The following is a 12,557-nucleotide window of genomic DNA, read 5'->3' on the forward strand; positions in this document are numbered from 1 at the left end:
TCCATGTCAGGGTTTGTATCACCAACTCAATGGCAGAAAAGAAAACTTTATAGCTTTTCTAGCTCCAAACAGTGTTTTGGGGACCCATATTTTCCCTTAAATATATTTTTTGTATTAAGTTTGGAAATTATAGCATATAATTGTTTCACTGCTCCAACGTTCAAATTTTACAAACAAATCTGCATATTGCAACTTTAAACGAATGCCGACTTCAACACCTTTATTGTGAAGCGTCAGTGCCGGAAGTGTCGTCGTTGTTGCTGCTGGCAGAACGCAGGCCGCAGTGATTTGGTAGCCGCTGCAGCAGGAGGAAGTACCGCGGTTCTACCATTTCTATCTTTCAGTTTCATCTTGTGATTTTTTTGGTGGTTTTGTTTGGTAGCGATCGGCAAAGTGAATGTACAGTGAAGGTGTTCTATGATAACAGAGTCGTAGTATTACCCGTGGAGAGTGACATCAATCGCCATTTTAATTGCACGTTTCCCCTGACAGAACCGCTAGCACAACAATGGCTCTGAAAAGAATTCACAAGGTAAGAAAGTGAGCGACGAGGCCTCGGATTTCGCAGTTCCATGCCACGATGGGTGCAAATATTGACCAATCTGGGATTTGTTGCTAAATGAATTAGATCGTAAAAAAATGTGAAACATTGACTCGTGAAGTGTGAGTTAGTTTTTTCACTGCCAGCTAACGGTATCTGAATAGCGGGTGACGACAGTCAGAGAAGCAGCCTGTGTGGTCACCATGGTGTTATTCGAATGTGTGGTCACCATGGTGCTACAAGCGGGCCAACTGAGTTTGGTTATGTCACATAGCCTAACAGTCAGTATTTACATTTCATCCTTACACTTTTTGACGCACACTGTGTCAATCAGTGCTGGATATTTACGACGGTAGATGTGCTCAAGCGGTATCTGGTGGGCTAACAACTCGAACAAGCTAATCGGGTCTGCGGCTCAAGCTAGCTAGCAGTGTCACTTACGCTACACAATTACATTAAACACACGTTTGTTGGTGTGTATAAAAGCCAGTTCACAGTCTCTTTCTGGAGACCACGATGCACGGTAGCTCACGTAGCGTACGATATCGACCTAAGTGATAATTATTTTCGTTAGCTGTTCTCGCCCCTTGATTTGACAGATAAGCTATCGAGCTAGCTGCAATGCTAACGTTAGCTTACTTAAATCACTCCCATGCTTATTTTATTGATGAATTACTGTTTACACACTGTCTCATGCATCCCACAGTGTAACGTGTTGTATAAGTATTCATCACATGGTAATTAAATTAGCCCACCATTATTGACTGCTGTAGCGTTATCTTAAGCTAGCGTGTGTCTCTGCTTTTTTACATTTTCTCCGTGATGCCAAACATTATGGACTTCAGATAGTCGTGCAAAACATGTGCGATGTTGTTTTTGTTGATACTTGACCGCAAAAAATATAATAGAGTAAACGTTTTAGCTCATGTTTGCGCGTACATTATGAAAGGAAAAAAACAGGCCCCACGCGTCGCTCGCCTTGCCATGTTGGTGACAGCAGGCTTGCAGTAGACCATTAGCATATCTTTCTCAACTGTTTTATTAAATTAACTGATTTTTGGCGTTGTCCTGTTGCAGATAAATTCCCTCAGGAACTTTAGCACATGCTATAATAATCATGGTTCTACAAAGTGTTTCAGTCACAGCCATGTGGCTGATGACCAAAGCAACTAGCATTTTCTTTAAGTTAACGTTTGCTCCATAACATTTGACAGGGCTACAGTCAACAAGCTTTCAGCCAATTCACTAGGCTGTGAGTTATACTAAAACCTCTGTTCACCTCGATCTCCATGGGGTTGTTTTAAAGGGATACTTCACCCATTTACATGAAGCTGTGTATCATTAGAAACATGGTAGTAGTGTTGAATGGTCATGAATCCAGACCTCATTTTGCCCTGAGACGAAAAAATGTGTTTTTCTTTGCTTGAAAGTTTTCTTCATGTGATGCAAAAAGCGTCATATTGCATCACTTGAAGAAAACTTTCAAGCAAAGAAAAACACATTTTCTCATCTCAGGGCAAAATGAGGGTTGGATTCATGACCATTCAACACTACTACCATGTTTCTAATGATAAATGTAAATGGGTGAAGTATCCCTTTAAGTACCACACCTCGCTGAACCTGGAGATAAGACTAGGCGATATGACCGCAAATAAATTTCCTGATAAACTGAACATTTTACTGGAATATGTATTCTAATCATGGGGGACTATCTAATGAACGGTTTTGTGGTTATTTATTGACTATTTCGATCTGAAATCAAAGCACAGCTTGAAATGAAAACAACACATAAAGCATTAAAGTAAAAATGCACTTCTTTTAAGCAGTAGAAAATAGATAACTTGCATTTCTTGCAAACTGTTTATTTACAGTGTTTACTTCTGACTTCTTTTTGTTCTGCCTTGTCTTCTCTAAAGACAACGTTTGTGCCCAAACGATGGACATTACTTCTATGTCGTGGATTGGATAATTTTCAGTTATTGCACAACCCTACCTGGAAAACTACCTTTTACTTAAAAGCTCAAGGTGGTTTTGTAATGTATTAAAAACATGTCTGAAGTTTGTAAGACATCATTGTCATCTGCATTTATACATGTTTACAAACTGTACAAAACTGTACTATAAAAATACTGTCTTACTGGTCCTGTTAAGTGATATTGAAACATTACCATTGTTTATGGTTATTATTACCAGATTATTGAAAATCTTGACCTTGTGGTGTCCTCTATAGTTTGGATGTAGTCTTTGTCTTAATTTAGAAATAGGACATTACTGGCCTTCCTGCAGGACCTGATCATCTGATTTGTCATTTGTTTGTCTCAGGAGTTGAACGACTTGGCAAGGGACCCACCGGCCCAGTGTTCTGCAGGACCAGTAGGAGACGACAGTGAGTTCATTATTCACTCTAACTCTCAATCTTTGACTGGACAACTTTGATTTCCAATAAGAGTATAACTTAAATATTTACTTTATGTTTATATCCATGCACTACCCAAAGTGCAAAAAGCTTCTAGGACTCTTAAGTGTTTCAAGATATGTTCATATAGCCAGAACAGCTCACTTCCATTAAATGTGGCTATTATTACTGTGTGTATATATATATATATTTATCAGTCAGTCAATATGGAAATACAATCTAACCCAATATTTATACCACTACCATCATCTGAAATACATTTTGAACATTTCCAAGGCTCATAACACATCTTAAAAGACTAGTACTTTAATCTGCCGTGATGAGGAGATAAATCGGGACTCAAACATTGTAGGCGGCCGTGGCTCACTGGTCATCTCTCCCCTTTTATCGCATGTTGAAGTGTCCAGCTCCAGCGGTTTAGCCAGGTGTGAATGGAATAGTACTGAGGACAGCTGGGCACTTTAAGTCGTAGCCTCTGCAATCAGCTGGAATGTGTTGTTATAGAGCGTTCAGTGGTCAGAAGTTTATACAGCATTTTACATGTACAGTCCATTTAGCGTGTTCAGTGTCTTCTTACTTTTACAATGACAATTCATATTCATATAAGTGTTAGCTCAAGAGAGCAGGTCTGGACTTGACTCTGAATACACTATCGCACATGCCTTTATAGAGATGTATCCCAAAGGCGATCATGAGCGTGTGTAAGGTTTAAAAAAACATGCTCCCTGTAGATGTGTTTGGAAACATTTATTATAAATCACAATGAATAAATCGTGACTATTGTCAGTTTTTACTTTTAACAAAGGTGACATCAGACAGAACTCACTAGATGTAGTTGTTCTTGCTTGCCCTTTGTCAACCCTGATTAATAATAGTATGACAGACACAGCGGCATTATGTCTCATCTTCACCTCTGTGAATCATCTCAATCCACTACACCATGGTATTATACACTCTGTGACCTATTTTTCACTAAATAAATGACTATTCCAATAACTGAAGATCATGAGCTGCCCCTAACATGTACACTGCATATAAACGGGGGGAATCGACTCTGTTCCAGCATTTCCATGTCATATTTAAAGCCAAAATGCACCCTCTGACTAACAAACGCACAGCACTGTGTCATCTTAGCGACTCTAGTCAGCTGTGGCTCAGAGATGGAGTCGGTTGTCTCTCAACAGGGTCGGGGGTTCGATCCCCAGCTCCTGCAGCCACATGTCAAAGTGTCCTTAGTCAGACTATAACCCCCAAGTTGTTCCTGCAGGTTTGTTATCAAGCGTGTGAATGTGTATGAACGGGAGGAGCTACCCCTGATGGTCGCTTTACAGAGCAGCCTCTGACATCAGGGTGTAAGTGTGTAGGCGCGACCTGCGGTGTAAAAGCACTTTGAGTCGTCAGAAGACTAGAAAAGATATGTACATGTTCAAGTCCATTTACCATTTACTTAAACATGGCCACTGTCTCCCCCGTTACATCTGCCTTAACTACCTCTGATGCCAGTGACGTCGCCCCACACTCTGCCTGTGTTCTTCACATCACTGGGGCTTAAGTCTCCCATTTTGAACTAGCAATATAAAAGCTGCTTCTGATTTATCAAGGGTGTAAACCCATTCGACCTTAGCTCATACTGAACTGCTGTGTTGAGCCTAAACAAAGCACATTTACAAAGAGTCTGTATGAGCGCTGCCTGGATTGGATTTCTACCATACACGTGAAAAATTCTTGAGGTGAACTTTGTTGTGGTTTTTTGCAGGGGTCAGCCTCGGCATAAAAATATTGAATCCTTACACAGGAAAATACCTGAGATAAAAGACTTGTTTATAACTAGTAAGAAATACGTGCCACTTGCCTTATAACACACATTATAGTCAACAGGCCTTTTAAAAACACATTAAATCCAGATACCTCGTTGGGAGGAGAACTCTGAATGAAATAGGCTGCCAATGCAAGGCTTTCGTTTCGCACAATTTTTTATTCTGTAAGCAGGGAATGAGTCAGACACCTGCCAAATGCAGGGCAGGCATTGGCTGAGGCAGGTAGAAATATCCGGCCAACGGTATTAAGGCTGTTTAGCATTTCTTTGACAGTAATGGTTCAGATTTGTCAGAGCGGTTAGGTCTTGGCAGTGGCACCAAGGTAAAAATGCATAGCGTCATTAGCATCATAGCAATGGTGCTAACACTCGCCTTTCTTGAATTTCCCTCGGGATCAATAAAGTGTCTGTCTGTCTGTCTAAATAAGGCACGCTGCTTTCATCTTGACCAGTGTCAGAGCCTGAATTACATTGTTTATTTTAAGGGATTGATCCCACCACCAGAATTTATCACAAAGGGGGGATTCATAAACTTAATCATAGTGTCAGTTTTTGATCTGGTTATGAAACACTGAACTGAATGCTGATACACCTATATGACCTTCAAAAGACTTAGGGAGAATACAGCTTTCTTATTTCTGTGTAGTTAGTTTGCCATCGCTGCGTTCGGGTGCTTGAGGATAAATCAGATGTGTAACGGACAGCCCTTTCTTTTCATTGTCTCCTTGTAGCTTTACCTTTTTGTTTGCTAAGTCACATTTGGACTCAAATTCCATTCCTCTCTCTTCCCTTAAGAAAGCATCATTGGTTATTTGTCCTCTTATGTGACAGTCATTTTATAACCAGTCAGCATTTTCTCATCTTCACTATGCTTGGGCGGTTTTACAGTATTATGGTGGACTATGGTCTTTAGAAATCCAAATGGTTTGACTTCTACCACCAGTGAAAATACAAATGCTTCTTTTTGTGAAACTGACACAAATATCAGGTTTGAGGTGAGGGGTTGTAGTTCACAGCGCGTGTCAGAAGGGGTCAGCTTCTATTTAGACCCGTTACCGTGGCCACATGACTGCAGGGCTGATAGCTCTAAAAAGGTAAACAGCGGGTTACATCAGAGTAGAGGAGGGAGACTTTTCCACATCTTCTCTTCTTCACAAGGTCATAATCATGCATCGACCGAAAACAGGGACATATTGTTCCGTGAAAGAATCCTATATTAAAGTTAAAGAGTGACCAGCAGAGTCGGGCAGTGTGACTCGCAAGCTAGGGGTCTGGAACAACTTTCACTGCAGGCTGAGAGCTCCACTACTGTACTGTAGTTAGTAGGAGCACAAACTCCCAAAAGTGAAAGTGGAACTAAAAGAACGACACAGCTGCACATACTCATACACGTTGTTGGCATTACTAAAATCGCCGCGCAGGATCACAGTTTGAAAACCAGGTGTTATATTCTGTATTTTACGTTAAATGAAACTCTGATGCCGTTGTTGTAATACGTGGACTGTTAAAACATCTGCATCTGTGATTCAAGTGCAGCATCCGATCGAATCTTCAGCACAGCTGGACTCAGTCTCGCCACAACGCTCCGAACTAAACCAGGTTATGAACTGTGCATGATATCAACAACAATGGAAGATTTTCTTGTGCATATTTATGGACCATCAGGGCATCTCAAGTTACATAAAACAGACAAATTCAAAGTTAATGTGTGTAGGTAAAGATCTAAGCAACGTTTACTTCAAACAGAGGGATGAACCTCAAAGCCAGCTTGATGCTTCTTCCCCACTAAAGGACACCTGCTCTCTGCTTCCTTCAGACTGAAGGAATGAGAAACACAAAAGTTGTTGTGGTGAAACATCACTGTTGCTATTGTGTTTTTCAGACGCTGTTTCCCTAGCTCCCCAAAACTTGTGTGATGAGAAAAGTCCATCCTTAAGTCTTTTGCCTGCTCTACTTCTCAGACACTGAGCTTAAACATGCTGTTTGGTAGGTGGTTGACACTCCCACAGCTAGACAGGGTTTTCTGCCCTCATTGGACCTGGAGCAGTGTGAGTGCAGGTCAGCATGGTTCACCCAGCTTCAGCCCAGTACAGGGGTAACTGGGCCTTGTGTGGGTGACTCCTAAATGTTCTTCTTATTAGTTTATTACAGAGCCAAACAGTGTGAGGCTTTCTGAAAGCTGAGGCCCTTTCCACTGAAGAAGTGCGGGACTTCGAGGTTTAAAGGGATACTTCACCCATTTACATGAAGCTGTGTATCATTAGAAAGATGGTAGTAGTGTTGAATGGTCGTGAATCCAACCCTCATTTTGCCCTGAGACAATAAAAATGTGTTTCTTTGCTTGAAAGTTTTCTTCATGTGATGCAAAAATCATCATATTGCATCACATGAAGAAAACTTCCAGGCAAAGAAAAACATATTTTTCTCATCTCAGGGCAAAATGAGGGCTGGACTCACGACCATTCAACACTACTACCATGTTTCTAATGATCCACAGCTTCATGTAAAATGGGTGAAGTATCCCTTTAAGTCATCAAAAGGAGTCAAAAAGACATTTAATTTACAAAAGGAGTAACAGCTTTAATGCACCTTGCACACACACAGTGAGCCATTATGTAATTGTTTGGGGGGAAATTGCCCCCTTTACATACAAGCCAGCCTGCAAAAAGCATCGGATTCCTAAACACTGGCGCACATACAGTGTGACTGTCTGCTGAGAGCTGGAGGTGACTGCATTGCAGTATTTATTAAGGGATGTCACAAACAGTTTTCCACTGATCAGTGAAACAATTTCACCTCTGTCTGACTGCCAATATTACTGTGACATTACTATTATTAATATAAGCAGCTACTATTATTGAATCAGCAGCTCTGGGGCAGTTAGGCATGATGACTGTTGTTCTTGTAATCATAAAATAGTGGAACTGTTATTAGTCTTGTGTTCTGCTTTACTTTAGTGATCCAATGTTTGAGTCCCTATTTATCTCCTCATCGCGCTGATATTGTCATCCCTTTAACTGAACACAGTTCTCAACGTTAAATGGGATTAGTCAGAATTTGTGCGCGCGCTGCTGGGATTGGACACACGTTGCAGATGCTGGCCGCATTAAGGAGTCTCTGTTATTTGTCCCCATAGCTACAGGTGGTTTCAAGTAGACATAACGCTCCTCAATAAAAGGGTGATGTTTTGTGTCATCTGAGGTTTTTTTGAATCTTAAAGGAAGTCTCCTCCTTTTTGCAAATCACAAACGTCTGTTTCCTCAAACATTTGTGCCGGGTTGCACTTTATATAAGAGGCTGTTACTCAACGGGACAAATAAACATGCTCTATTCATGTGGCATTATTTATGCTAACACTTATCAGCCACACAATGTGAACAGAGCGTTTCATAACCACTCTCTCTGTTGTTGTTTTTCAGTGTTTCACTGGCAAGCCACAATAATGGGACCTGTAAGTATGAACTCATTAACAGCCCTTCTCATGGGAAGAAGTGTTCACACAGACTAGACTTGTAAGATTGTTCACCCTCCAGGTTACACAGAATCCCAAAAGGGGCTAAAAATTTTTAAAATAGACAACTTCCTTTGAAGTCAAAGATCACTTTTTTTTTTCTCCATTCAAGTGACGAATGACATTGTTTTCCCTCCTCCATTAGAACGACAGTCCTTACCAGAGTGGGGTTTTCTTCTTGACCATACACTTTCCCACAGACTACCCCTTCAAACCGCCAAAGGTAACCAGAACATTGGTGCAAACAAACATCCAAACAAAGCGACTCACAGAAATGAAGTCATAGTAATGTACAGAGTGCCTCCTGCCTGTTTAAACATCAGTCGGTTAAATACTGTCTCTCACCTGCTCGTCTTTCTCACCCCTCCCACGCATCTCATTTTTGCTTCGTTTGTTATCAGGTTGCATTTACCACACGAATCTACCACCCAAATATCAACAGCAACGGCAGCATTTGTCTTGACATCCTGCGATCACAGTGGTCTCCAGCTCTCACCATCTCCAAAGGTAAGCCGCTCCTTCAAAACTTTCAGTGAAGCGCTGTTAGAACACGGCGTAAGAGACTTCATGAAACGTAAAGATGAGAACAAGCACGTCCTACAAGCAGTGAATTAAAAGGGGGATGATTTTAGCAGGTTCAGACCTCAGTTGACCTATAAAAAAATTATAATCAGGACGATGTAACTTTCGATTGATCATGCTGCCAAGATAAATAAAACATGAAGCTGCCAGACAAACACTGAAAAGAAAGAGGATTCAAGACCATCATTACTACAAAATGATTGAGTATATGCTCACATTGAGCTCCTTCCTTTTTTGATCCTTGGTCAATCACATCCCTGAGTCACTGTGTTAGCCGTCCAAAGAAAAGTCAAAAGAAATCTTCAGATGTCTGTATCACTTAACGCTTCACCTTTGCCCGATCCATTCCAGTCCTCCTGTCCATCTGCTCTCTGCTGTGCGACCCAAACCCGGATGACCCCTTAGTACCTGAGATCGCCCGCATCTACAAGACGGACAGGGAAAAGTAAGCTCTTTTTTTTTTTTTTGTGCATCACTGAAGTGTGCCCAAGTTAGTCTACAACACACACTGATACAAATTGAAATCTCAGACGGCCGTCTAGAGCTGTGTTAAGGCCCTACTTAAGTGTCACAGCCTCGTCGCTGACAGATGCTCCATCTTCCTTTTGATTGTTTTTTTTATTGGTTCATGATGTAATAATACTCTTCAATAATCAAGGATGTCTCAAATTAATTTTTTAATGATTCATCACAAGGCCTGTAATGGTATTGGTATCCATCCCTTACTGTCACGGTTTGGCTCATGCAATTATCATGACAAATACGTCAGAGTGGAGAGAAAAACATTGCACATACACTTTGCAGTGGAACTGTTTGCTAACCACGGTTGCACAACAAACCAAGAAGAGGCAGACAGAAAAACACACGATGAAAAAGAGTAATGACAGTAGCAAAATTTCAAGGCTGAGCTCGATGACCCGCCTGCTTCACTAAAATCGGGTATTTGGAAAGACGTCAAACATGTTAATGAATGTTTAGATGACATCACCTAGATGTGCTAATCACTGGAGCTAAGCAAAACAACGGGTGTCTAACCACTTAGGTGTTTATCAGAAGACTGTGTCTAAAAAGAGGAGTCAAAGACATTACAGGAGCGAATGCATTTTGAATTTTGCGTTTGTTTTCCAGCAGTAGAGTCAAGTTTGTATTCAAAGTGTGCAAGCCCATGTTACGGTGTCTCATCCCGTGCACGCTAGCCGGTCCGTGATGCATCCTTTACTGACGCACATGTACGGTGATTGAACACTGCACTCGCTGTTCTGTGACCGCACACATCCTAAATATGATGCATTGCTCCTAAAGGCACACGTTTTTTTATTATTATTATTAACATCTGTCTCATTTTGAGTCAGAACACACCCTGACGGCTCACATAAAGACGGATTTCTTTCCGTTGGTTGTCCCTTTTGCTGGGCTGCTAAACAGCACTGTCAGCAAACAATTGGACACACTGGACAGGGCGGAGGATGTAGTAACGTGCGTTTCAAATGGAGTAAAGGCAGCTCTGCAAACAATCATTACTGAATCTGAGACTGTTTAAGTAACAATCTAATGTCTGTCTGATGCTGCCCTCTGATTTTTGATTTGCTGAAGGAATTAACAGCTCACTCTCATCGTTAGTCAAAGAGTTCTTCTTTTGTCAAATTTGCTTCCTGTTTTTTGATTTATGATTTCACAAATAAAATTTGGTCTTTTTTTATCAGGCATGTGTTAAGTATCTAGTTTGAAAGGAGTTTGGTTGTCACTGAAGAAAAGCCTGATAAATATAATAAGATGAAAAAGTTTCAGATTCTTCCATTCACTGTTAGACTAATGAGTGAAAGGAGCCACAGACTGGAGTTGAACCTGGGCCGCCCACGTTGGGCTGTTGAGACTGTTGCCTCCATCTCTGGGGACGCACGCACTAACCTCTGCACCACCTGTGCCCCCGTGTTTATTTATTTTTCTAATTTTTTTATTGGGATTAACAACTAACGTACATCTCCATCTCTGCTTCTTCACAGGTACAACAAAATAGCTCGGGAATGGACACAAAAGTATGCAATGTAGTGTTGGGGTAGAATCATGGCCAACCACCTCTACAGAATAAGGATAGGGGAGCTTCAGATGTAAAGAGAAAACAAACAAAAAACCATTCAAACAAATGAAGTTTAAAACAAGATCTTGTTGGTTTCCAGTGGAGTGCTTTTTTTGAGCCACGTCTCCCCTTCACCAGAGTACCTGTAAAAATTCCCTCCGCCCCACCTCCCTACATTTTCTCTCTCTCATTCTCTCTGTTGGACGCCCCCTTCTCCCTCATCCCTTCCTGCCTCTGAGCTCACCTGACTACCGTACAGTGTACAAATAGTTCCCTTGCAATGGTTGTTCACATCTTTCCCAGCTCCCCTTTTCATCTCCTACCTCCCATGTGACCTCTGAACCCAACTCCTGACCTCCGTGTTCCATTACATTTTGTCATCATGCAAGCTGGGCTGTTGCTGCCCTTAAAACTCCCTTTTTCCAAATCTTGAGGGGCTTTATTCTTTATTTCCCATTTTGTTAGGAGGGTCGGGGATAAAAATAATGGAGGGATTTTTACGCTCTGTGCCCTTTCTTGTTTTACTGTTCTTATAATTCCCATCTTTAGAGGTGACAACTGAGGAAAGTGACTGTTGCTAGCGAGTTAAAGGGCACTCTGTATTTTATACAATACATAAAAGAAATCATTGCAAGCTATATAAAAAGGAGAGGGGAAAAAAACCCCATGGCCTATTTGGGTCTTCTGTTGGATTCTATGAAAGGACTTGAATTTATCCCCACACCACCTGCTCCTGAATCCTCCCACCACACCTCCCCTAACATGACCCCTTTGTACACACAAGTCAATACACATTCACGCACAAATGTAAACACACGTCATCCCCCACCCCACCACTTCCACTGACTTTTCTTTATTCACAAAGTGAAGGTTCTGGACCAGGTATTTAAGCTTTTCATTTTTCTTAGTTTAACCTTTTTTGTTTTTCTCCTTTTTTTTCTTTTTTCTTTTTTTACCCCCCCCCCCCCCCCCCCCCCCCCATAACTCTTTAGGATGCTTTGTTTTTCTTTTCTTTTCTTTTTTTTCTTTTCTTTTTTTTTTTTGCTATTGGTAAATTAGAGGCTAACATCTTAAATGGCTATGGGACTGGCTTGGGCTCTGGGTGCGAGGAGAATCCACTCTTCTTGCACAAAACCTCTGTATATTGAATTACCTGAGAGGCTCGTTGAGCTTTGTGTGTTGATTAAACTGTGTAATAAAACCCAATGGCTCCTACTTTGTCTGATTCTAAAGCACTTGTAGGACATGACAGGCAGAAATGTCATTTGGAAAGATGTTCACTTTTTTTAAAGGAATATAAGATGAATAAGTAAAAGTTAGCTGAACTTTGATTTAAATTGCAGAGAATAAATTATGGAGTTTCCTAACATTTGTTTTCTGCTTGTGCTTTGTCTATCAATTTAAAACGAAACTTCAAATGTAGATAAAAAAAGATTGACTTAACAGAACGGATGTTCATTCCATTAGATTTCATTCCTAACAATCTAACATCGACATCTTTCAGTATTATCACACAAAAAGGTAGTGATGTACGGAAGGACGTGGACACTGCTGTGATTTGGTCTTCGTCTCAAGGCACCAGACGAAATACTGAACCAGATAACTGCTGTGGAT

At 41.0% G+C, this 12,557-nt stretch overlaps 1 protein-coding gene across 1 annotated transcript; it reads left to right on the plus strand.

The window, feature by feature from the left end:
- Positions 1-238: 238 nt before the first annotated feature.
- Positions 239-11,418, plus strand: ube2d2 (ubiquitin-conjugating enzyme E2D 2). Its single transcript, XM_079352398.1, has 8 exons — positions 239-410; positions 493-532; positions 2,864-2,927; positions 8,193-8,224; positions 8,430-8,507; positions 8,686-8,791; positions 9,218-9,311; positions 10,870-11,418. Exons 2-8 carry the CDS (start codon positions 509-511, stop codon positions 10,913-10,915), a joined length of 444 nt encoding a protein of 147 aa, XP_079208524.1. The 5' UTR covers positions 239-410; positions 493-508; the 3' UTR covers positions 10,916-11,418.
- Positions 11,419-12,557: the final 1,139 nt, after the last annotated feature.

This window comes from Symphodus melops, assembly GCF_947650265.1.
Source record: "Symphodus melops genome assembly, chromosome: 9".
Taxonomy (NCBI): domain Eukaryota; kingdom Metazoa; phylum Chordata; class Actinopteri; order Labriformes; family Labridae; genus Symphodus; species Symphodus melops.

What these genes read in the sequence shown, in the direction of transcription:
- ube2d2 (XM_079352398.1), top strand. Translation starts at nt 509, where the DNA reads ATGGCTCTGAAAAGAATTCACAAG. An exon ending in AAGCCACAATAATGGGACCT is followed by an intron (nt 8,225 to 8,429) that starts GTAAGTATGAAC and finishes CTCCTCCATTAG; the next exon opens with AACGACAGTCCTTACCAGAG. An exon ending in TACAAGACGGACAGGGAAAA is followed by an intron (nt 9,312 to 10,869) that starts GTAAGCTCTTTT and finishes GCTTCTTCACAG; the next exon opens with GTACAACAAAATAGCTCGGG.